The 23,727-nt window shown below is 40.6% G+C and overlaps 1 protein-coding gene across 3 annotated transcripts in view; it reads right to left on the bottom strand.

Moving 5' to 3' along the window:
• Nucleotides 1–20,474: 20,474 nt before the first annotated feature.
• LOC113889642 (guanylate-binding protein 4-like) overlaps nucleotides 20,475–23,727 on the bottom strand; it is a 56,335-nt gene continuing 53,082 nt past the window's right edge. Inside the window, exon 11 of one of the 3 annotated variants that reach the window (XM_027536620.1) lies at nucleotides 20,475–21,554. In XM_027536620.1, coding sequence (XP_027392421.1) covers nucleotides 21,369–21,554 — 186 coding nt within the window. In that variant the 3' untranslated portion in view covers nucleotides 20,475–21,368. Of the gene's footprint in view, nucleotides 21,555–22,785; nucleotides 23,647–23,727 lie in introns of those variants that run through there. The other 2 variants (XM_027536621.1, XM_027536622.1) reach the window with 2 other exon arrangements.

Raw genomic sequence — 23,727 nt, 5'->3', positions numbered from 1 at the left:
GCATGGAAAATCTTTTTCCAGCCCTTCACTTTCAGTCTGTATGTGTCCCCTGTTTTGAGGTGGGTCTCCTGTAGACAACATATGTAGGGGTCTTGTTTTTGTATCCATTCAGCCAGTCTTTGTCTTTTGGTTGGGGCATTCAACCCATTTACGTTTAAGGTAATTACTGATAAGTATGATCCCGTTGCCATTTACTTTATTGTTTGGGGTTCGAATTTATACACCATTTTTGTGTTTCCTGTCTAGAGAATATCCTTTAGTATTTGTTGTAGAGATGGTTTGGTGGTGCAGAATTCTCTCAGCTTTTGCTTGTCTGAGAAGCTTTTGATTTCTCCTTCATACTTGAATGAAATCCTTGCTGGGTACAATAATCTGGGCTGTAGGTTATTTTCTTTCATCATTTTAAGTATGTCTTGCCATTCCCTCCTGGCTTGAAGAGTTTCTATTGAAAGATCAGCTGTTATCCTTATGGGATTTCCCTTGTGTGTTATTTGTTGTTTTTCCCTTGCTGCTTTTAATATTTGTTCTTTGTGTTTGATCTTTGTTAATTTGATTAATATGTGTCTTGGGGTGTTTCGCCTTGGGTTTATCCTGTTTGGGATTCTCTGGGTTTCTTGGACTTGGGTGATTATTTCCTTCCCCAGTTTAGGGAAGTTTTCAACTATTATCTCCTCAAGTATTTTCTCATGGTCTTTCTTTTTGTCTTCTTCTTCTGGAACCCCTATGATTCGAATGTTGTAGCGTTTAATATTGTCCTGGAGGTCTCTGAGATTGTCCTCATTTCTTTTAATTCGTTTTTCTTTTATTCTCTCTGATTCATTTATTTCTACCATTCTATCTTCTAATTCACTAATCCTATCTTCTGCCTCTGTTATTCTACTATTTGTTGCCTCCAGAGTGTTTTTAATTTCATTTATTGCATTATTCATTATATATTGACTCTTTTTTATTTCTTCTAGGTCCTTGTTAAACCTTTCTTGCATCTTCTCAATCCTTGTCTCCAAGCTATTTATCTGTGATTCCACTTTAATTTCAAGATTTTGGATCAATTTCACTATCATTATTCGGAATTCTTTATCAGGTAGATTCCCTATCTCTTCCTCTTTTGTTTGGTTTGGTGGGCATTTATCCTGTTCCTTTATCTGCTGGCTATTCCTCTGTCTCTTCATCTTGTTTAAATTGCTGAGTTTGGGGTGTCCTTTCTGTATTCTGGCAGTTTGTGGAGTTCTCTTTATTGTGGCTTTTCCTCGCTGTGTGTGGGTTTGTACAGGTGGCTTGTCAAGGTTTCCTGGTTAGGGAAGCTTGTGTCGGTGTTCTGATGGGTGGAGCTGTATTTCTTCTCTTTGTTCAGTCGCGCTGTGGGGAGGGAGGGAGGGATGCTGCAAACAAATAACACTGGCGTGCGCTCGCAGTGCCTCAGCCACACTGGGTCTGCCCCCGCTCACGGCGCGTGTAGCCTCCCTGCCCACACTGCTCGGGCTCTAGGTTGTTCCTCCGGGAACAATCCGAGGCTGGCCCTGGGTTGCATGTACCTCCCTGGTCCAAGCCGCTCAGGTTCAGGCACTCGGGTAGTCCTCAGAGGCGCAGACTCAGTTGGGCCTGAGTTTTGTGCTCTTCCCAGGTCCGAGCAGCTCAAGTGATGAGGTGTTTGGCGAGCGCCAATGCTGCGACTTATCGCCTCCCCGCCACTCGGTTATCTGGGCGTAAAACCGGCGCACCTTCTCAGGCAGATGTTAACCGTCCAGACCCCCAAGAAGTTTTAGTTAGCAAAGAAGCCTGCTTACAGTTTTATAGATAATGTCTCTCTGGGGCTGCGATTGCCCCCTTCCGGCTCTGGCTGCCTGTCACCGGAGGGGGAAGGTCTGCAGCCGGCTATCTCTGTTCAATTCTTTGTTCCGTGCGCGGGCCTGGCGGTGTCTTAAGTTGGGGCTGGCTTTTCGCGTGGTAGATATCCCACAGTCTGGTTTGCTAGCCCAGATTATTTCGCTCAGATAGTGCTCAGGGTATTCAGGCCAGATTCTTACTCTAAGCGATGCAGCCCGCGCTGCGCCTCCCTGCCCAGCCCCCACTTGCTAATGGCGCGTGCAGGCGTCTACGCTGCTTCTCCGCTGGGGGAGTTACCGTAGGACTCGCAATCTTCGAGTTTTAATTGTTTATTTATTTTTTCTTCCTGTTATGTTGCCCTCTGTGCTTCCAAAGCTCGGCACAGATTCGGCAGTGAGAAGGTTTCCTGGTGTTTGGAAACTTCTCTCTTTTTAAGACTCCCTTCCCGGGACGGAACTCCGTCCCTCCCTCTTTTGTCTCTTTTTTTGTCTTTTATATTTTTTCCTACCTCCTTTCGAAGAGTTGGATTGCTTTTCTGGGTGCCTGATGTCCTCTGCCGGCATTCAGAAGTTGTTTTGTGGAATTTACTCGACGTTTAAATGCTCTTTTGATGAATTTGTGGGGGAGAAAGTGTTCTCCCTGTCCTACTCCTCCGTCATCTTGGCTCCTCCTCCCGTACCACAACTTTCTTATCCATTCATCTGCTGATGGACATCTAGGTTGCTTCCATGTCCTGGCTATTATAAACAGTGCTGCGATGAACACTGGGGTACACGTGTCTCTTTCAATTCTGGTTCCCTCAGTGTGTATGCCCAGCAGTGGGATTGCTGGGTGATAAGGCAGTTATATTTCCAGTGTTTTTTTTTGTTTTTTTTTTTTTTAACTTTACAATATTGTATTGGTTTTGCCATATTTCCAGTTTTTTTAAGGAATCTCCACACTGTTCTCCATAGTGGCTGTACTAGTTTGCATTCCCACCAACAGTATAAGAGGGTTCCCTTTTCTCCACATCCTCTCCAGCATTTATTGCTTTGGGTATTAGTTCTAAAAGGTCTTGTAGGTCTTCATAGAATGTGGGGTAACTCCTCTCATGCCTCCTATGGGTATCATTAAAACATAAGTAACTTTCCCGTCTAACAAATCCTGCCTATTTCTCTGGGCATTCAAGGTCTCATTATGGATTCAGAAACTATGTTTCAAGACTCAGTCCTCTCTACTCTGCTACTGGGAATCTTTTTCAGAACTTAACTCAGGTGGCAGCTCAATGATGATATGATACCTATGTTGATATCTTCTCCATTTAATTTTCCTCCTCTTCACATGGACAGAAGTAAGAAAAGGAAGTGCTACATGTTCATGAATAGGAATGTAGAGTTCTCATCTCAGCCTTCTCACAAATTCTGCTTATGAATGCATACTTTTCCTCTTGGGAGTCTGATAAAAATATATAGGTTAATAGAAGTTGCATCAATTCTATAACATATGGAGTTTAGCTTATCAAGATATGTGGTGAATAATGGACAGAGAATGTTTCTTGAGACACTATTTTATATGTATAAAGTTTGGATTGTCTGTTGAAATGAAAGTAATATCTCTTCCTGTTGGGCCCTTAATTTCTTGCAGGTTTAACCCCTTTAGGTTCTGGGCAACCTGGACTACCTGCTGTCACTCACTGTATTTTGTGAACTTCTCTTCCCTTGCTGGTTTCCATCTGGGATCCACAGTGTGATCTGAATCCAAGGTCATCTAAATGTGTTATGTACTGTCTTCCTACAAACACTGGTTCTTCTGTGCACAGAGCTTGGACAATGAGGATCATAGGAAAAATTTTGCCCTGGCCTTTTAATTTGCTGTCTTAATTCAACTTTTGTGACATATTCTTGCGAATTGTAACCTCATATGTTGGATAATGAGGTTAAATTCTCTTGTTGTTCAGTCACTAAATTGTGTCCTATTCTTTGTGACCCTGTAGATTGCAACACTTCACTATGCTTCCTGCTTCCTGTTCTTCATCATCTCCTGGAGTTTTTCTCAAAGTCATGTCCATTGAGTTGGTGATGCCATATTATCACTTTTTTTTTTTTTTTTTTTTGCTGAATATGTACTATATTTGTTCATTTAGAGCTTCTTCAAACTGGTTCTTGTGTAATGATGCAATACGCCAGAGTTTAACTACTTTTCTATGTATGGCCATTTAGATTGCTTTCAATATTTTGCAATTACAAACAATGCGGAAATGAACAGACCTACAAGCCTTCTCATATTTTTTCTTTTTTTAATGTAAATTTATTTATTTTAACTGGAGGCTAGTTACTTTACAATATTGTATTGGTTTTGCCATACATCAACATGAATCCGCCATGGATGTACACGTGTTCCGCATCCTGAACCCCACACCCCCATCTCCCTCCCCATACCATCCCTCTGGGTCATCCTAGTGCACCAGCCCCAAGCATCCTGTATCATGCATCAAACCTGGACTGGCAATTCGTTTCTTATATGATATTATACATGTTTCAATGCCCTTCTCCCAAATCATCCCACCCTCTCCCTCTCCCACATAGTCCAAAAGACTGTTCTATACATCTGTGTCTCTTTTGCTGTCTCGCATACAGGATTATCGTTATCATCTTTCTAAATTCCATATATATGTGTTAGTATACTGTATTGGTGTTTTTCTTTCTGGCTTATTTCACTCTGTATAATCGGCTCCAGTTTCACTCACCTCATTAGAACTGATTCAAATGTATTTTTTTTAATGGCTGAGTAATACTCCATTGTGTATATGTACCACAGCTTTCTTATCCATTCATCTGCTGATGGACATCTAGGTTGCTTCCATGTCCTGGCTATTATAAACAGTGCTGCAATGAATACTGGGGTACATGTGTCTCTTTCCCTTCTGGTTTCCTCAGTGTGTATGCCCAGCAGTGGGATTGCTGGATCATAAGGCAGTTCTATTTCCAGTTTTTTAAGGACTCTCCACACTGTTCTCCATAGTGGCTGTACTAGTTTGCATTCCCACCAATAGTGTAAGAGGGTTCCTTTTTCTTCACACCCTCTCCAGCATTTATTGCTTGTAGACTTTTGGATAGCAGCCATTCTTACTGGCATGAAATGGTACCTCATTGTGGTTTTGATTTGCATCTGTCTGATAATGAGTGATGTTGAGCGTATTTTCATGTGTTTCAAGCCATCTGTATGTCTTCTTTGGAGAAATGTCTGTTAGTTCTTTGGCCCATTTTTTGATTGGGTCATTTATTTTTCTGGAATTGAGCTGCAGGAGTTGCTTGTATATTTTTGAGATTAGTTCTTTGTCAGTTGCTATTATTTTCTCCCATTCTGAAGGCTGTCTTTTCACCTTGTCTATAGTTTCCTTGTTGTGCAGAAGCTTTTAATTTTAATTAGGTCCCATTTGTTTAGTTTTTCTTTTATTTCCAATATTCTGGGAGGTGGGTCATAGAGGATCCTGCTGTGATTTATGTCAGAGAGTGTTTTGCCTATGTTCTCCTCTAGGAGTTTTATAGTTTCTGGTCTTATGTTTAGATCTTTAATCCATTTTGAGTTTATTTTTGTGTATGGTGTCATAAAGTGTTCTAGTTTCATTCTTTTACAAGTGGTTGACCAGTTTTCCCAGCACCACTTGTTAAAGAGATTGTCTTTTCTCCATTGTATATTCTTGCCTCCTTTGTCAAAGATAAGGTGTCCATAGGTGCCTGCATTTATCTCTGGGCTTTCTATTTTGTTCCATTGATCTATATTTCTGTCTTTGTGCCAGTACCATACTGTCTTGATGACTGTGGCTTTGTAGTAGAGCCTGAAGTGCAGTTTGATTCCTCCAGTTCCATTCTTCTTTCTCAAGATTGCTTTGGCTATTTGAGGTTTTTTGTATTTTCATACAAATTGTGAAATTATTTGTTCTAGCTCTGTGAAAAATACCGTTGGTAGCTTGATAGGGATTGCATTGAATCTATAAATTGCTTTGGGTAGTATACTCATTTTCACTATATTGATTCTTCTGATCCATGAACATGGTATATTTCTCTATCTATTAGTGTCCTCTTTGATTTCTTTCACCAGTGTTTTATAGTTTTCTATAGAATATGAAGGCATGGAATTTTCCCCTACATTTCACGCCTCTTTTCAGATGACCAAGGTTACTCTCTGTAGAGAAATTTTGGCATGTTGATTGTGAATATCTCAATTCATAATAGGAACAAAACTGTTCTTTTATGAAAACATTTATACATCAATAATAAACACCTGAGAATCTTGAAAATTATGTATTCCATTATAACAAGAATTTCTAGCTCATTGTTAGAGTTGCAGTTTATTATTTTTATACTTTTTTGTCAATAGTGAATATTTTCCCATGAGTTTGATTCCTTTATAATCATAGTAGAATCATAGAAGAACACACACAACTGGAAACTACTTTTCCTTTGAAAATGAGAAATCATTTATTTCAAAAGAAAATTTTTTGCTAGGTGATATGTATTGGAATCCATTGCCATATATTTGCTAGGTAAGTATTAATGACATTACACAATACCTGTCATACAGCATGTCCAATGTATATGGATGAATTATCTTAATAAAATTGCTTACATAAAGAGGAGGCTTCAATGAGGGATTTTATTTGTCCTTTTGGTTTGGACAGAAACCAGGGGCAAGTAATGAAGTTCCAGGTATAATAATGATGTTTGATTCTAGTGAGCAAGTAAGAGACAAATATTCAAGTCAATGGCAGATTGTAACTGAAAAAGGTATTTCCTCCATGTGGTAATTAACATTAAAATATTTCAAATAATAGTGTGCTGTGTATGTTTAGATGCTGACTTCAATTAATACCCATAGGGTGGTTAATAGAATGTGAATTGACCAAATCTAGAATATAACATTTTAGATAAGGTGATTTTTGTACAGGAAGTCTTTTCTGAATTAAGAAAAAGAGTTTGTTAAGGGGCATAAGAGCCAATAGTAATAATGAAATCAGTGTTGCTTAAGACATGTGATATGTTGGGGAAACTGAGCAGGTCCCAATCCTCTTGCACAAACAGGAGGGGCCATGGCTCCTGCCAGCTGTGCTGTTCCAAGGCTCTCTTCTACTGCTCTTATTAACCGCATCCCAGAGAAGACCAGCCCTTGATAGAACTTCAAGGCCAGAGGACCTGCCATAACTGGTAACCATGGACCAGGTGTTTGCTTCATAGAGCAGGGCTTCCCCAGACTGCAGATTGGTTGTTTAAATGCTCTTGCCTGTGTTACACTCAATGCTCACACAATTAACAGAAAAAAAATCTGAGCCTGAGGAAACCAAAGGACCCTACTTGACACTTTCTTCCTAGTCCTGCTTCCTTAAGAAGCTATTTCCCATATTCTTGAAGAGAAGTCTCTTTTCCAATCTGTGTGTTAAGCTTCTGTTTTTAATTTTAATAATTGTATTTATGTTTCAATAAGTAAGAATTTCTACAAAGTATAAAAGTCACAGAGGAATGTGTCATGCAAAGTTAGTTATCCTCTCATGTTTTACATCAGATATGCAGGTCCATTCCTATTGTCCTCATGGATACCAATTTCTTCTGTATTTTCCAAAGATAGATGATAATGTATGCACACATTCATTATTTTTCCATTCAGTAATACAACTATACACACTTTCTGCATCTTGAGGTTTTCTCATGTTAGCACAAATAGAGTTTCCTTTTTCACTTCAGTGAATGTAGAGTATTCCTGTGTAATTGTGTCTCAGGATTTATCTCACTACTGTATGACAGAGGGACTTTAAAGTTGTTTCCTCTTCTGGAATTACAATAACCCTGCAGCAAGTATACTGCTACATATGTCATTTTCAACTTGGGTAAATAAACCTGCAAGATAAATTGCTAAACGTGGACTTCTGTACCAGCAGTATTTGCATTTAAATCTTTGGTACATATTTGCACCAATTTTCACTCTCCCTAGCATTTATCAGAGACCCCCATTCCCTGGTATCCTTGCCAGCCAGTGTCCTGTCCAAACTCTTCTTTCTGGACCATCTGGGAGGTGACATAAGTCCCTCCTAATTTTACCTTGTACATCATTTATAATCAGTAAAGTTAAAAACAGTTCTCTTGTATATTTCTGCCAATTTAAAAATGTCTTTGTTGCTTTTTCCTCACTGATTTATAAGGGCTCATTATAACTTAAAGAATTGATCTCTGTGACTGTATTATAGACTGCAAATGTTCTTCCTCTTCTCATTTGTTTCTTGGTTTTCTTAACACTTTTCTAGAATTAATCATTACCTTACAAGTTATTTTCTATTTATTAAAATTAACTAATTTAATCAAAAATTTTTTTCTTTTTTGCATATCAGGCCCTGGTAATCCCTTTGGTAATAACTTTCATAATTTTTTGGTAGTTTTTATTTTTAAGCTCCTCCTGAACAAAACTATAATGATAGACATATTTTAAAAATGAACTGTAGTGTTACACTACTAAAACATAAGGAGCCTTTCAAAATACACTTAGTAGGATTTCTCAGCCCCTTTCATATGATCACTGAGAAGTTTTAGTCCCACACAAAGTGCTTTATAAGCCCCAGCAAATATTGCAATTAATGTCATGCTAGCCGTATCAAGGACATTTGAAATGTAGGACTTATTTTCAGTTGTTTCAATATCTTCTTCTAGCTAATCTATCTCTTTAGTTAGCTCCTCAGCTTCCTTTTAAAATCCTTCTGTAAGTATTTCTTTTTGCATCTGTAAAGAAGGAGATTCCCCTTTTGCAAATGCCCCAGATTAGCATTCTGTATCAAAGTTACAGGTGATATGCATGTGCATCTATTTCTCTAATACCTTAGATGCTTTTTGATATTAGTCTAATATTTGCAAACATTTGTACTAGGGAAGAGAGAACATCTAGGGTTTGGAGCTTCCATGTTCCCTCAAGACCATCTTTCTGGGCACAGAAGACTTGGGCCTAGGTCATGCCTGAAAACTACCCCAAGAGGGGGTTCCAGCCCTAAGAATACACTTTGGGAGAATATGTGAGTGCACTCTAAATATTTGTCAGTTTCACTGAGGTAAAATGACCACACACATGTCACCAAAATGGTACTCCTGACTTGCTTTAGAACTCTGGCCATCAAATTCTAGACAAAGAAAGTGTTTACTCTAGATGTGTAAAATGAATCAGGCAGACATGGAAACAAATGTAGTAAGTTTTACAGTTTAGTACCCTGTATTTCATACCGGCACAATCTGATACCTTCAAGAGCAGATGGAACTATTCCAGGTCTCTGATGGTTGTCCCCCAAATTCTAAGGACTCTAAGACTGAGGTCCTATTCACTTGGGAACACATGTGATGCTGTAATCACCATGAACAGCAGTCTAGGAGCCTGGGCCATGTTATTGGTCCCATTCAAACGGTAACACTACAGAAGGTGCTGAGTCATTCAGAGGTAAACCTTCAGCACAATTCACATCTCTTTGATGTTACAGTGAATGCTATGTTTTTGTATTTCCCTCCGGGATCTGATTTAAGGTCAAATTCCTGTCCCTTTATTCCTGAGGAGTTAGGGGTTCCCCATCAGGCCCAGCCCAGGCCCATCTAGACTTACCTTTAGCTTGTGCTCTGGCATCGTTTCCTGCTCTCTCAGAAGGGTTTCTCTTTCCCTATCCATCTTCTCTTACAGTTGGGTGAACGTTTCTTTGAAGCTTCTCTCTTGTGCTTCCATTTTTTGTTCCTCTTCATTCTGTTTCTCTCTTAGCAGCTCCTGTTCCCTCTTAGCTGTATCCTTTTTGGTGCACTCAGCTCTTTTACAAGAGTTTTAAAGAGGGAAGAGTTATGCTGAGCTGTCACCTCCTTTGCTCAGAGATAAAGTGGCTTTAATATTGTGGGAAGGAGTCTGACTGTTCCTGCTACCACATCAGACAACATGTTTCAGCCCATGATGTAGAAGCACTGATTAGATGTACATAAAACCCAAACTCCCCCGTTTATTTCCACATGTAGCAGAGAGGTTCCATGGAAGAAGAGGAAGGTCTGGTGTCAGGAAGTGTTTGTTCCCACATCTGCCAAAGGGCAGCACAGGAACCACCTTCCCCTCTGAGAGCTCAGTCCTCCCTGTACCTGCCATGGCCTTGTCCCCATCAGTGAGGGCCTGGTCTGCCTGCAGGATGGCTTCCTCTATTCCTCCCTATGACTGCAGGAAGCTCTGGAGGACCTCGTTGGCTTGAGGAAACAACAAGGAGCAACGACTCATCAGGCAGCAAAGATGTAGTGTCTTGCTATGGAAATCGTTGTTCAATAAACCTACAGACTGGATCCTGTAAATTCTCCATCCTTTGTAGGCTCCCCAAATGGTTATAGACCCTAGAATTCTGTGCAGGTCTACAAGCCCCCACCATCCATTGTTCACATCTGCCATATCTACATGTTCTTTTGTTCTTGACTAATGCTCATCTACTGTTCCTTTATTAGGGCATCGCTTATGCATACTTCAACTTGTCCTTTCTACCTCATCTTCCTGGAAGCTTTCCTAAGCTATAGTCTGAGTTCTGAATGGCTGCCAAGAACTCACAGCTACCCCACCAGTAAACCACTTGCTGGCTGTGTTGTCTTAAGCAAATTAATAATTTCTCTGTACATCAGAGTTCTCAATTTTATTATGGCATGACAGCAGTACCAATTCATTATTCTGAGGACTAAAATCATTGTCTCATCAATATAGTGGAGTGGAAAGATCCTGAGTTCACCCTCAAAGTCTGTTTGCAAAACAACCATTGGTGAAAAACATGGAAGCTATCAGAAGAGATCTCCTACAAATGGTCATATAAAGGAGGAACCACAGTGAGATGAGTAGGAGTAGTGGAGTTTAAATACAGTCAAATTCCATACCCCTGTGTGGGCTATTCACTATTGAGAGGATAATTATAATGCTAAACATTTTCCAAGGAGTGAGAATTCCTAGGTCTGTATCATCACCCACCCCTCCACCACAGCCATGGATCTAGCACCTTGAAGACAATCCTCAAGAACTTTGCTGTGAAGGCCAGTGAGGCTGACTTTCAGCAGTCCCAGAGGGCTTGGGGAAATAAGAATCCTAGCTCTTACAGGGTGCACACTAAATGTCACATGTCCCAGGACCCAGAGAATAAGCGGTAATTTGATAGGAGCCTGGGTCAGACCTACCTGCAGTGTGGGGTCTGAGCAAGGGGATTTATTGTTATTTAATGGAATGGTTTTTCCAAAAGTCATGTATGGATATGAGAGTTGGACTGTGTAGAAAGCTGAGCACTGAAGAATTGATGCTTTTGAACTGTGGTGTTGGAGAAGACTCTTGAGAGTCCCTTGGACTGCAAGGAGATCCAAACAGTCCATTCTAAAGGAGATCAATCCTGGGTGTTCTTTGGAAGGAATGATGCTAGAGCTGGAACTCCAGTACTTTGGCCACCTCATGCGAAGAGTTGACTCATTGGAAAAGACTCTGATGCTGGGAGGGATTAGGGGCAGGAGGAAAAGGGGATGACAGAGGATGAATTGGCTGAATGGCATCACTGACTCAATGGACATGAGTCTGAGTGAACTCCAGGAGTTGGTGATGGACAGGGAGGCCTGGCGTGCTGCGATTCATGGGGTCGCAAAGAGTCAGACATGACTGAGCGACTGAACTGAACTGAACTGACTGAATGAAAGTGTGCTCGGAAGGTCAAATTTAAGTGCAAACTTATCTGGAGCTGCAGCCAGGGGTCAAGTCAGCTGCCCTGGCTCGCCCCTAGGGCTCCTCCTGCATCTGGCTCCTCTGGAAACCTGACTCTTGTATTCAGAAGCTGAAAAGAAAGCAAGTTATTAAAGGCCATTCAGGTATTGATGGGTTTATGAGAAAAGAAATCAAAATTGAAAGAACATGGAAAAAAAAAAAAAAAACAGAGGCAGGAATCTGGATGAAATGTGGGAAAGACAGGGGATGACTGTTCCTCCACGCCTGGCTGGGTAAGCTTTTGTGCCTCCTACACAAGTGGCTTGAATGTGCCCAAGTAATGTGCAGATGAGAGTTCAACAGTCTGTCTCTCAGGGGTGTTTTTGTGAGAGAGGGTTTTATAAATTTTTCTCCACTTGAAAAATGTTTCATTTTTTCCTTTCTAAAGTGTTTCTTCTTTTTAACTCAGTGATTTTTTAATATAAATTTATTTATTTTAATTGGAGGCTAATTACTTTACAATATTGTATTGGTTTTGCCATACATCAACATGAATCAGCCACGGGTATTCACATGTTCCCCATCCTGAACCCCCCTCTCACCTCCCTCCCCGTACCATCCCTCTGGATCTCCCCAGTGATATTTTTTTCATTAGTAAAAGAAATATGTGTGTGTACAAAATCCTTAATTTTATAGCCCATAGTCACTATTTTTTTTTTTAAATAGGAGAATAATTGCTTCACAATGTTGTGTTGATTTCTGCCATACACCACCACAAATCAGCCATAATTATGTGTATATCCCCTCCCTCTTGAGCTTCACTATTATTTTGTTAGAGTTTTCCTCTTTTCTTTTACTAGCGTGGATCCAGATTTGGAGGTTAAGGCTTGATTCATCCCTTCCATTCTTTTCTGTATCCTTTAAGGCATTGTGCTAACCTGCAAGTTAAAAGTTTGACTGCTGCTGTTAGGGAACCAGGTTCTTTTGCCCAAGGAGCTGCAAGCCAAAACATTGAGACCCCAGGTTTGAAGCAGAGAGTTTATTTGTGAGGTATCAACTAAAAAAGATGCACCATTTGAGAGTTGTGAGTTTAGTCTTATTTGGGGCAAAATGAGGACTGTAGCCCAGAAGGCAGCACCTCAGGTAGCTCTGAGAGACTGCTCCAAAGAAGTAGTGGGGGATGTTCAATATATAAGGTTTTGGTGAATGGGGAGTTCAGTGCAATCAAGTGCTTACTTTACAAGAGTTTTTCTCCTAGTCACGAGGATCTGATGTCACCATGAATGGATTTAGTGGTTTTCTAGATATGAAGGGGCTCTTCCCTGATAGCTTAGTTGGTAAAGAATCCACCTGCAATTCAGGAGACCCTGATTTGATTCCTGGGTCGGGAAGATCTCCTGGTGAAGGGATACTCTACCCACTCCAGTACACTTGGGCTTCCCTGGTGGCTCAGCTGGTAAAGAATCCACCTGCAATGCATGAGACATGGGTTCAATCCCTCGGTTGGGAAGATCCCCTGGAGAAGAGAAAGGCTACCCACTCCAGCATTGTGGCCTGGAGAATTTCATGGGCTGTATAGTCCATGGGGTCGCAAAGAGTCAGACACGACTGAGCGACTTTCACTTTCACTTTAGATATGAGGAGATGCAGGGATTGGTATCATAAAATCTGTTCCCCCAAAATATCCAACTATATAAAGACCTGTCCCATCAGATTCTGTGGAGCACAGAGTGCCTCATTCCACCCTGAACTTCCTCAGGGGTTGTTGAAGGTCAACAGCTGCAGCAGCACAGGGTTCAATCTCCTCAGAGGCAGATGGCAAATGCCCTTATTGTTCAGTTGTTGGCAGTGCTCTTGGCAAGTGCCCATTTATAGTTGACAGAGGCAACCCAGTAAGGCTGCAGGGGCTGTGATGACAGTAGGTCATGGGACAAGCAGGTCTCTTCTGAGCAGACTCTGATGAGCTATATTGGTTTCCCTGGTTTCAGCCAGGTTTGTTGGGTTACAAGAGGAAGGAGTTTTCAAACAAGCTCTTCCCTTATCTGCTGTTCTGTAAAAGGAGCTCAAGAATTTCCCTTAGGTACCAGTTTCTGTTACAGGTTTTTAACCCTATGAATCAGGGTTTGGCTATCCCATCTGTATTTCAGATGGCAGTGAGGGAAAGGAAGGACATGCAGAGTATAGTCTCAAAATTCTATGCCCAAGCCTCCCCAAGAGCAAGGGCGGTTGCACATATTCCCTATGCAGACTTCTCTAGCTACAAAGGCAACTAGAAAAGTATAATACCCTTAGATTACCATACACTTATTTTGTAAAATAGAATGATACGATATTCGGAGCAGCTGCTGCTGCTAAGTCGCTTCAGTCGTGTCTGACTCTGTGAGATCCCATAGATGGCAGCCCACCAGTTCCCCCATCCCTGGGATTCTCCAGGCAAGAACACTGGAGTGGGTTGCCATTTCCTTCTCCAGTCCATGAAAGTGAAAAGTGAAAGTGAAGTCGCTCAGTTGTGTCTGACTCTTAGCGACCCCATGGACTGCAGCCTACCAGGCTCCTCCGTCCATGGGATTTTCCAGGCAAGAGTACTGGAGTGGGGTGCCATTGCCTTCTCCGATTTGGAGCTGCAGAGTGTGTTATAACTGTAAAGGTGTATGTGACGATATCAGGGACAGATTTTTCTTGAATTCTGAGACCACACTTAGTATATTCAAGACTTGAACCCAAGCTGGGAAAATTACTGTGGCCCCATAAGCCTGAGTCACTGAGATTGATTCAGAGGGAGGTTGGGCATGTGACCTAAAACCAGATAAAGTTAATCTTTTCTCAGTTACCTGTATCCAAGAAAATTTTCTCTCTTTTTCTCTCTCACTCTTTGTCTTTTTTCAGCTCTCTTGATTTCCTGAGAGATTTCTTCATTAACTTTTTGTTTTCATTAACTTTTTGTTGTTGTCAGCGAGGGAATAAAGATGTATGATTCAAAATGAAAATTGTAATGCCATTTAGATATGTTTGGCTCTGCAACATGATGTATATTATAAACATGATATATGTTATTACTTACAAATAAATTTGGAGGCTTTCCGTTTCCATGGTTTGTAATTGCTTCAGGAAAAATACTTGAAAAGTTATATCCCATAACTCTAATTCACAAAAGTATAGTATTAGGAAAGAAAGAATGAGTAAAATGTGTTCATAAATGGAAGGCAGTCAATGAGATGATTTACCTGAAGATTTTTATAGTTACTATTTGTTTAACTCCAGAAAAAGTGGTCTTCCATCTTGTTTTAGAAGTTGTGCTTCTTTGTCACCTAGTAAGGAAATCAGTCCTGAATATTCATTGGAAGGACTGATGCTAAAGCTGAAACTCCAATACTTCGGCCACTTGATGCAAAGAACTGACTCATTTGAAAAGACCCTGATGCTGGGAATGATTGATGGCGGGAGGAGAAGTGAGCAACCAAGGATGAGATGGTTGAATGGCATCACCAACTCAATGGACATGAATTTGAGTAAGCTCTGGGAGTTGGTAATGGACAGGGAGGCCTGGCACGTTGCAGTCCATGGGGTCGCAAAGAGTCGGACATGACTGAGTGAACTGAACTGAACTGAACATTGAACCTTGTGTCCAGTGAAACATCTGAGAGGAAGAATCTCATTTCCACATCCTCAGAGTTTAGTGCCAGACCACAGGGTGTGGATGGACCAGCATTATAAACAGCTCGAACATGAAGTACTTGCAGTTCAGAAATATGAGTGCAGTTCTTCACATGGAAAATGTGGGTACAAAGAAGTACTAGCTCTTTGGGGGATAAAGTTCCTAGGCTTGGGGAGCTTTAGAATTGGAGAGAGTAACCATTGAGGCAAAATGTTTATAAAACGAGGCAAAACTAAAAGCACCTTGGATGTTGCTGAGCACAGAAATAAACAAGATAAAAGAATAGGCATTCAGGACTATAAAATTGTAAGGTGATAGACCTTGATTGCTTATTTGGCTATAATAAGTATGTCACTCTGCTTGCAAGCTGGAGTGGAGGTGTATCACCTGATGAAGTTCAGCCTCAGTGTATCTGCAACACGAGGTAAAGGGATGACTGATAGCGTTCAAGCTAATCTCTCTTTAGATCTCATTTTTAAAGGAAAAAGTTATTTCTGGCATAAGGTTCCTTTTACCATTTTTGAAGTGTCAGAAATGTTCACATGATCAAAGTCTGCAGTTAGTTGGGTAGGAGTTTAATATAGTTTAATATAGTTGGGTAGGAGTTTTGGGGGAAGGTGTCTATTAGAGCTATACAGAAACAGAAAGCAGGATCTAATACAAACCAAAAGCCCCAAGTGTCTGTGTATTCATCCACCATTAGTCTCATTCTGTGTTGTCCATTCTTCTAAATTTTTAGGATCCACATGTACTTCACCAGGAATGGTTACCTTCTCATTCATCTCCACTACCTTTTAAGAATATTGGAGCCAATATCATATCATAATTGTATTATAATCTAATTGTATTTGTATTGTACAATGTAATTGTATTATATATTACAGTTGTATTTATATGTAATACATATAATAAATAGATTTAAGAGCCTAGATCTGATGAATAGAGTGCCTGATGAACTATGGCATGAGGTTTGTGACATTGTACAGGAGACAGGGATCAAGACCATCCCCATGGAAAAGAAATGCAAAAAACCAAAATGGCTGTCTGGGGAGGCCTTACAAATAGCTGTGAAAAGAAGAGAAGTGAAAAGCAAAGGAGAAAAGGAAAGACATAAGCATCTGAATGCAGAGTTCCAAAGAATAGCAAGAAGAGATAAGAAAGCCTTCTTCAGTGATTAATGCAAAGAAATAGAGGAAAACAACAGAATGGGAAACACTAGAGATCTCTTCAAGAAAGTTAAAGATACCAAGGGAATATTTCATGCAAAGATGGGCTCTATAAAGGACAGAAATGGTATGGACCTAACAGAAGCAGAAGATATTAAGAAGAGATGGCAAGAATACACGGAAGAACTGTACAGAAAAGATCTTCATGACCCAGATAATTACGATGGTGTGATCACTGACCTAGAGCCAGACATCCTGAAATTCGAAGTCAAGTGGGGCTTAGAAAGCATCACTATGAACAAAGCTAGTGGCAGTGGAGCTATTTCAAATCCTGAAAGATGATGCTGTGAAAGTGCTGCACTCAATATGCCAGCAAATTTGGAAAACTCAGCAGTGGCCACAGGACTAGAAAAGGTCAGTTTTCATTCCAATCCCAAAAAAAGGCAATGCCAAAGAATGCTCAAACTACCACACAATTGCACTCATCTCACACACTAGTAAAGTAATGCTCAAAATTCTCCAAGCCAGGCTTCAGCAGTATGTGAACCGTGAACTTCCTGATGTTCAAGCTGGTTTTAGAAAAGGTAGAGGAACCAGAGATCAAATTGCCAACATCCGCTGGATCATGAAAAAAGCAGAGAGTTCCAGAAAAACATCTATTTCTGCTTTATTGATTATGCCAAAACCTTTGACTGTGTGGATCACAGTAAACTGTGGAAAATTCTGAAAGCAATGGGAATACCAGACCGCCTGACCTGCCTCTTGAGAAATCTGTATTCAGGTCAGGAAGCAACAGTTAGAACTGGACATGGAACAACAGACTGGTTCCAAATAGGAAAATGAGTACATCAAGGCTGTATATTGTCACCCTGATTATTTAACTTCTATGCAGAGTACATCATGAGAAACGCTGGACTAGAAGAAGCACAAGCTGGAATCAAGATTGCCAGGAGAAATATCAATAACCTCAGATATGCAGATGACATCACCCTTACGGGAGAAAGTGAAGAGGAACTAAAAAGCCTCTTAATGAAAGTGAAAGTGGAGAGTGAAAAAGTTGGCTTAAAGCTCAACATTCAGAAAATGAAGATCATGGCATCCAGTCCCATCACTTGATGGGAAATAGATGAGAAAACAGTGGAAACACTGTCAGAATTTATTTTTTTGGGCTCCAAAATCACTGCAGATGGTGACTTCAGCCATGAAATTAAAAGACGCTTACTCCTTGGAAGGAAAGTTATGACCAACCTAGATAGCATATTCAAAAGCAGAGACGTTACATTGCCAAAAAAGGTTCATCTAGTCAAGGCTATGGTTTTTCCTGTGGTCATGTATGGATGTGAGAGTTGGACTGTGAAGAAGGCTGAGCGCCAAAGAATTGATGCTTTTGAACTGTGGTGTTGGAGAAGACTCTTGCGAGTCCCTTGGACTGCAAGGAGATCCAACCAGTCCATTCTGAAGGAGATCAGCCCTGGGATTTCTTTGGAAGGAATGATGCTAAAGCTGAAACTCCAGTACTTTGGCCACCTCATGCGAAGAGTTGACTCATTGGAAAAGACTCTGATGCTGGGAGGGATTGGGGGCAGGAGGAGAAGGGGACGACAGAGGATGAGATGGCTGGATGGCATCACAGACTCGATGGACATGAGTCTGAGTGAACCCCGGGAGTTGGTGATGGACAGGGAGGCCTGGCATGCTGTGATTCATGGGGTCGCAGAGAGTCGGACACGGCTGAGTGACTGAACTGAACTGAACAAATCCTAAGGGCATATATGTGTCTTTGCAGACCTTGTTTTCCTGGGAGCAGAATAAAAGCATTGTTGTTGTTATTCAGTCACTAAGTCATGTCCAGTACTCCTGCCTGGAGAACTCCATGGACAGAGGAGTGTGGCAGGCTACAGTCCATAGGGTCTCAAAGAGTTGGATTTTCTCTTTGCATTTCTAATGAGTTCTGACAATTCATCTGTAACACTAAAGAATTTCCTTAATAAATACATTCTGTGAGGACTGTGTAATACCCAGTCAACAGGCAAGAGACTCTCATGAGCACACCATACACAAGTCTAAGGAGAAGGGGAAAGAGATGTAGTGATGTCCAGAGAAGCTCACTCTTCCTGTTCTAAGTACTGTGTGAAAAAATGGTTGCCTTGCTGTCTTCCTCCAGAATTGTTCAACAAGTACTTGTGTAGAACTTTGATTCCATCAGTAATTTAACAAATATTTATTAATTATAAAGTCTGGAAGAGGCCTGGAGCCTTAAAATGTGTGTAACTTTATTCCAACAGACGACCACTTGGGACTGAACATCAGAGCAGTGCAGGTTCCTTTCTCTCTGCTTTAACAGTGCTTTCCCTCACTCCTGACCCCTTCCTTTCTCTAAGCCACGATCACTTCATGGCACAAATGCATGTGCCTGTTTCTTGTTTGCATTACTTGTCACGTGTGTCAGGAAGATTTGATGGGGAAACAGAACTCCTCACTGCCCCCTCACCCCCTTTACCAGACCATCCAGACATCCAGTGTTCAGGATATTCCTCTGATGACACCAGAGGGTCTTCGGGGATTGGACCAGCTGAAGGACTTATTCCAGAGACTTTGGTCAGAGAAGTGGCAATTGAGCATTAACCCTGAACCCTTCAGAAAGCAGAGTCATCCTACAGACTCTGCAGTTTGTCAGCATGTGGGTGGCATGTTCAGTGAGAAATGGATCCTCCTCACATCAAAAGCACAGTTTTATTTCAATAGACATTCCTTGAACTGGTAACAGTTATGGTGACAATATGAATTTTGCCAATTACTGGCTCTTTTTTTTTTTTTTTTTTTTTTGCTATTTTAAACAATATCATTGTTCTGTGAGCCGAATGTGGTGGCTTCATTGCTGGGCAAGTCTCCTGGGAGAGAAACTGGGGGAACTCAGAGCACATGGGTTGTGCAGTCTGTCCCAGAGAAAAGTGGCAGGTTCAGATGGGTGTGTGTGTACTTTCTGCCTGAATTCTTTCAGTACCAGTTCCTAAAATTGTGCCCTTTATTTTGAGAACCCTAAGCAGCAATTAATGCAGTAAGGAAGTGGCAATTTGGGCCCCTAATGGGTGGAAGTTTATGTATTTATTCATGTGTATTGTTTGAACACCTGAAGTCTCAGTGGTGGTCTTTGTGGTGGGAGCTAAGTATACAGTGAAAATCATCTAGTAGACAGGATCATGAGGCGGTTGCTGCTAAGTCGCTTCAGTCATGTCCGACTCTTGTGACCCCATAGATGGCAGCCCACAAGGCTCCCCCGTGCCTGGGATTCTCCAGGCAAGAACACTGGAGTGGGTTGCCATTTCCTTCTCCAGTGCGTGAAAGTGAAAAGTGAAAGTGAATCGCTCAGTCGTGTCTGACTCTTAGCGACCCCATGGACTGCAGCCCACCAGGATCCTCCGGCCATGGGATTTTCCAGGCAACAGTGCTGGAGTGGGGTGCCATTACCTTCTCCGCATGAGGTGGTAGAGGAGATAAAATGTAAACAAGTCATTTCAATGTCGAAATTATATAAAAATCCTGTGGTCTGAGTGAAACATGGTACAATGGGGGCGCAGAGAAGGGACACCACGCCCAGTTCATTTTAAGCACAAGGCCTAGCATTAGACAGCTGAGAAGAATTCTTAAATGTTGTGTTGAAATTGAAGAAAACCTCTTCTTTGAACACACTGTCTTCATAAGGTGTAGCAGGAATTTGGAGGTCATAACATTCCAGCAGACTTTATACCTAAAAATCACTTAGGGACTAGAAGTTCAAAGCCTTAATGACAACAACAGTATGATACACATCTGGTGCTTTCTGCTTCCTGCTCTAATAAGTAGATTCCTCCTGCGGAGTTGACTTTTTATTTCTCACAGTATTCAACACTTGCATCTTGTCATAACAACTATTCCATCCCATGTATTATTATTTCTTATTTAATGTTAATAATTCTATTTATGTTTGAATAGGTGATAAATCATACAAAATATAAAGCCCACAGAAGAATATGTCAGGTATTTTTTGTCTCAAATATGCAGGTCCATTCCTATTTTGCTCATGGATACCAGTTTCTTTCATGTTTCCAGAGATAGAAGATAATATATTCATACATTGATTATGTTTTAAATCAGTAATGCAATTTACACACTTTCTGCATCTTTATTTATTTATTTACTTATGATACATCTTGGAGATTTTCTCACGTTACCACAAATACAGCTTCCTTTTCACTTTAGTGATATAGAGCATTCCTGTGTAATTGTGTCTCAGCATTTACCTCACTAGTATGTGATAGGGGGACTTTAAAGATGTTTCCAGTCTTTTGGAATTACAACAATCCTTCAATAAATGTACCACCATTCATTCCATATTCAGCTTGGGTACATAAATGTTTAAGATAAATCCCTAAGTGAGAACTTGCTGGATCAACAGTGTTTGCATTTAAATTTTAGTATACATCTGTATCAATCTGCACTCTTCCTAGCAAATATCAGGCTGCCAATTTCCTGTAACCCTTGCCAGGCCAGTGTCCTGTCAAAACTATACTTCTTGGCCCACTGAGAGGTGACACAGTTATCTCCTAATTATACTTTGCATACCTTTTATAATCAGCAAAGGTAAACATTTTAATTATCTTCTTATATGTTTACCCATTTAAAAAATGTGGTTGTTGCCCTTTCCTTGCTGATTTATGTGGGGTTGTTAGATCGAGTCTAAAGAAACTCTCTCCATATCTATATCATAGGTGACTGTCCCTTCTCTTTATGCTTTGCTGAAAACTTTGCTATGAATCAATCATTATCTTTTAACTCATTTTCCATTTCTTTAAATCAACCAAGTCAATCAAAATTATTTAGATATTTAGATATCAGGCCCTGATTCTTTGGTAATAATTTCTTATTTTTAAACTTTTCTTGACTGAAACTACTGTGACATATACTTCAAGGATGAGCCACCCTTACATGAAGTTTTTTTTCATGTACTTAACAGGAGTTGTCAGCTCATTTAACAACTCACCTGAGATCCATCATATCTATACACGCATAAAAAATTTAAATAGTGAGAATGCTAACATAAGGCCAAATGCTGTCAGAATTTTTAAAATTTCAAAGTGCCTATCATTTTTAGTTCTTTTGATTTCCTTTTGTAGTTGAAGTATCTCAATATGTAATTCACTGGCTTTCCTTTCAAATCCTTCAGTAAGCATTTCTTTTTGCATCTGTAAAAAGAAGACAGTGCCCTGTTGAAAATATCAAAACATCAGAGTTTTATATCTAATAACTACAGGAGCTCAGCACCTGTGTCTATTTCTATATGGCCTTAGATGCTTTTTGATGAGTTTGTCCAATATTTCTAAATGTTTGGATGTGGGTGGGTAGAGAGAATATTTAGAGTTTACAGCTTCCCAGGATTTACCTAAATCAGTGACCCCAACCTTTTAGGCACCAGGAACCAATTTCATGGAAGACAATTTTTCTACAGACCGGAGTAGGGGGGAATGGTTTCAGGATGATTCAAGCATATTGTATCTATGTGCACACTATTCCTATTATTATTACATCATGATATATAATGGAATAATTACACAACTCACTATAAAGCAGAATCAGAGGGAGCCCCGAGTTTGTTTTCCTGCAACCAGATGGTTGCATCTGAGGGGATGGGAGACAGTGATGTCTGAAATGTGTTGCTTATATCCAGTCTACTAGGCAATATAATTTCAGTTGCTGTTACTGCAAAAAACCCTGCTTAGTGAAGACAGGATGATGAAATGGAAGCAGGCTTTTCAGTGCTTTTGTGGCAACCTCAGGATATTTCACTTTGCCATTAATCTGGAAAGTATTTGACATTTGAAGCTATCTCAAACATACTTTTAAGGCCACTGTCGTTTGGGATTTCATGCAAATTCATCCTGTTCTACAATGGATAAAGTTGATTCATTTGGTTATTCACAAATGCGTTTCGGATTCTTTCCTTTCCGGTTTAGGAGTCTTTTGTGTTTGGGAAGTGATGTTCAAACTGTTTGGAAAGCCGAGATAGGTGTTCACACACCGGTTGGGAGAAAGAGGCCCTGGCTCATTCTTTTTCAAAATCTCTGCTAATGTTTGAAACATGCCAAAAATCCCAGTGTTCACCCATCATCTGCATACTTACAGTTTGCCTTTGAATGCAGCCACTTTATCTGCTGACTTGAACACAGTTGTCATTCTCCCATGAAGTTGACAGATTTTGTTGAATATGTCACACAAGTAAGCAAGTTTGGGTCACAACCCATTCTGTGTCACTGAAATGTGCCGCCAGTGCTGTCTTTCTAAAAGGAATCTCTGGAGTGGCTCTCTTAACTCAAAAACTCTGGCCCAGGACCTACGTTTAGAAAGCTATCCCACTTTTGTGTATAAGAGATGTGTGTGCTCTACATCTGTTTCCTCACAGAGCTAGGCAAACAGACATGAGTTAAGGGCAGATATTTTAATGTGGTTGACAATTTTAATCACATCGTGCAAAATGTTGTTACATTCAGGTGACATTTTTCATCTAGCCAGCATTTCTCTAAGGATAACACAGTGCGTAGACTCACATTCAGAAGTGAGCTCTTTGACCTGAATAGTGAATCGAGAAAGCCATTCAGTCATGGCAGCCACTCCATCCATGCACATACCAACACAGATGCCCAATTCAGGTGTCCTGATGTGTAATCATTCAAAGACTTGAATAGTTCTGTGGTTGTGGTGTTGGTTGGCAACAAAACTGCACATAACATATCTGCATGCACATCCTCTCATCCTCTGAAAAATAGATTCCTCAAAAACAAGACTGTTGCTTTGTTGTCAACATTCATAGACTTGTCAGCCTGGATTGCATACCACTGTGACTCATTAACCTCTAACAATTGTGCCTCAATGCCCTCTGCTATTTCAAAAATTCATCTAGTTTCAGTGCTAGCCAAAAGAGGAACACGTGCCATCTTCTGAACTGCAGCCTCTCCTAAAAGTTCCTGACAAATGTCCTTGGCAGTTGGCAGGATCAACTCTTCACCAACTCTTCTTAGCTCAAGCGTGTGGTTAGCCACTAAGAATGATGCTTTCAGTGCAGACACGTTTGATGAAGTGGTAGCCTTCAATAACTGCTTCTGTTCTTCTTGTTCACATTTTTTTTCTTTTGAAAAACTACAAAAGCTTGTCCTTCAATGCAGAGGGCTTGGTTTCTATGTGGGGAATCAGTTTTGAAGGTTTCATGGCTTCAATGTGTACCTGGTCCCTACATCTTATGCAGAGTGGGTTGGAGAATCTGAACCACCTATTGCAATGAACCTGTAATTTAAGTAGGACTTCTGGTAATTTCTTTTAAATGCAACTTTCATTTTGTTGGCAGTCTTAGTGTCTTCTGGGGTC

This window comes from Bos indicus x Bos taurus, chromosome 3 (genome assembly GCF_003369695.1).
Source record: "Bos indicus x Bos taurus breed Angus x Brahman F1 hybrid chromosome 3, Bos_hybrid_MaternalHap_v2.0, whole genome shotgun sequence".
Classification (NCBI taxonomy): Eukaryota; Metazoa; Chordata; class Mammalia; order Artiodactyla; family Bovidae; genus Bos; species Bos indicus x Bos taurus.
Note: the sequence above shows the minus strand (reverse complement) of the source record. Positions and strands in the feature narration are given on the sequence as shown.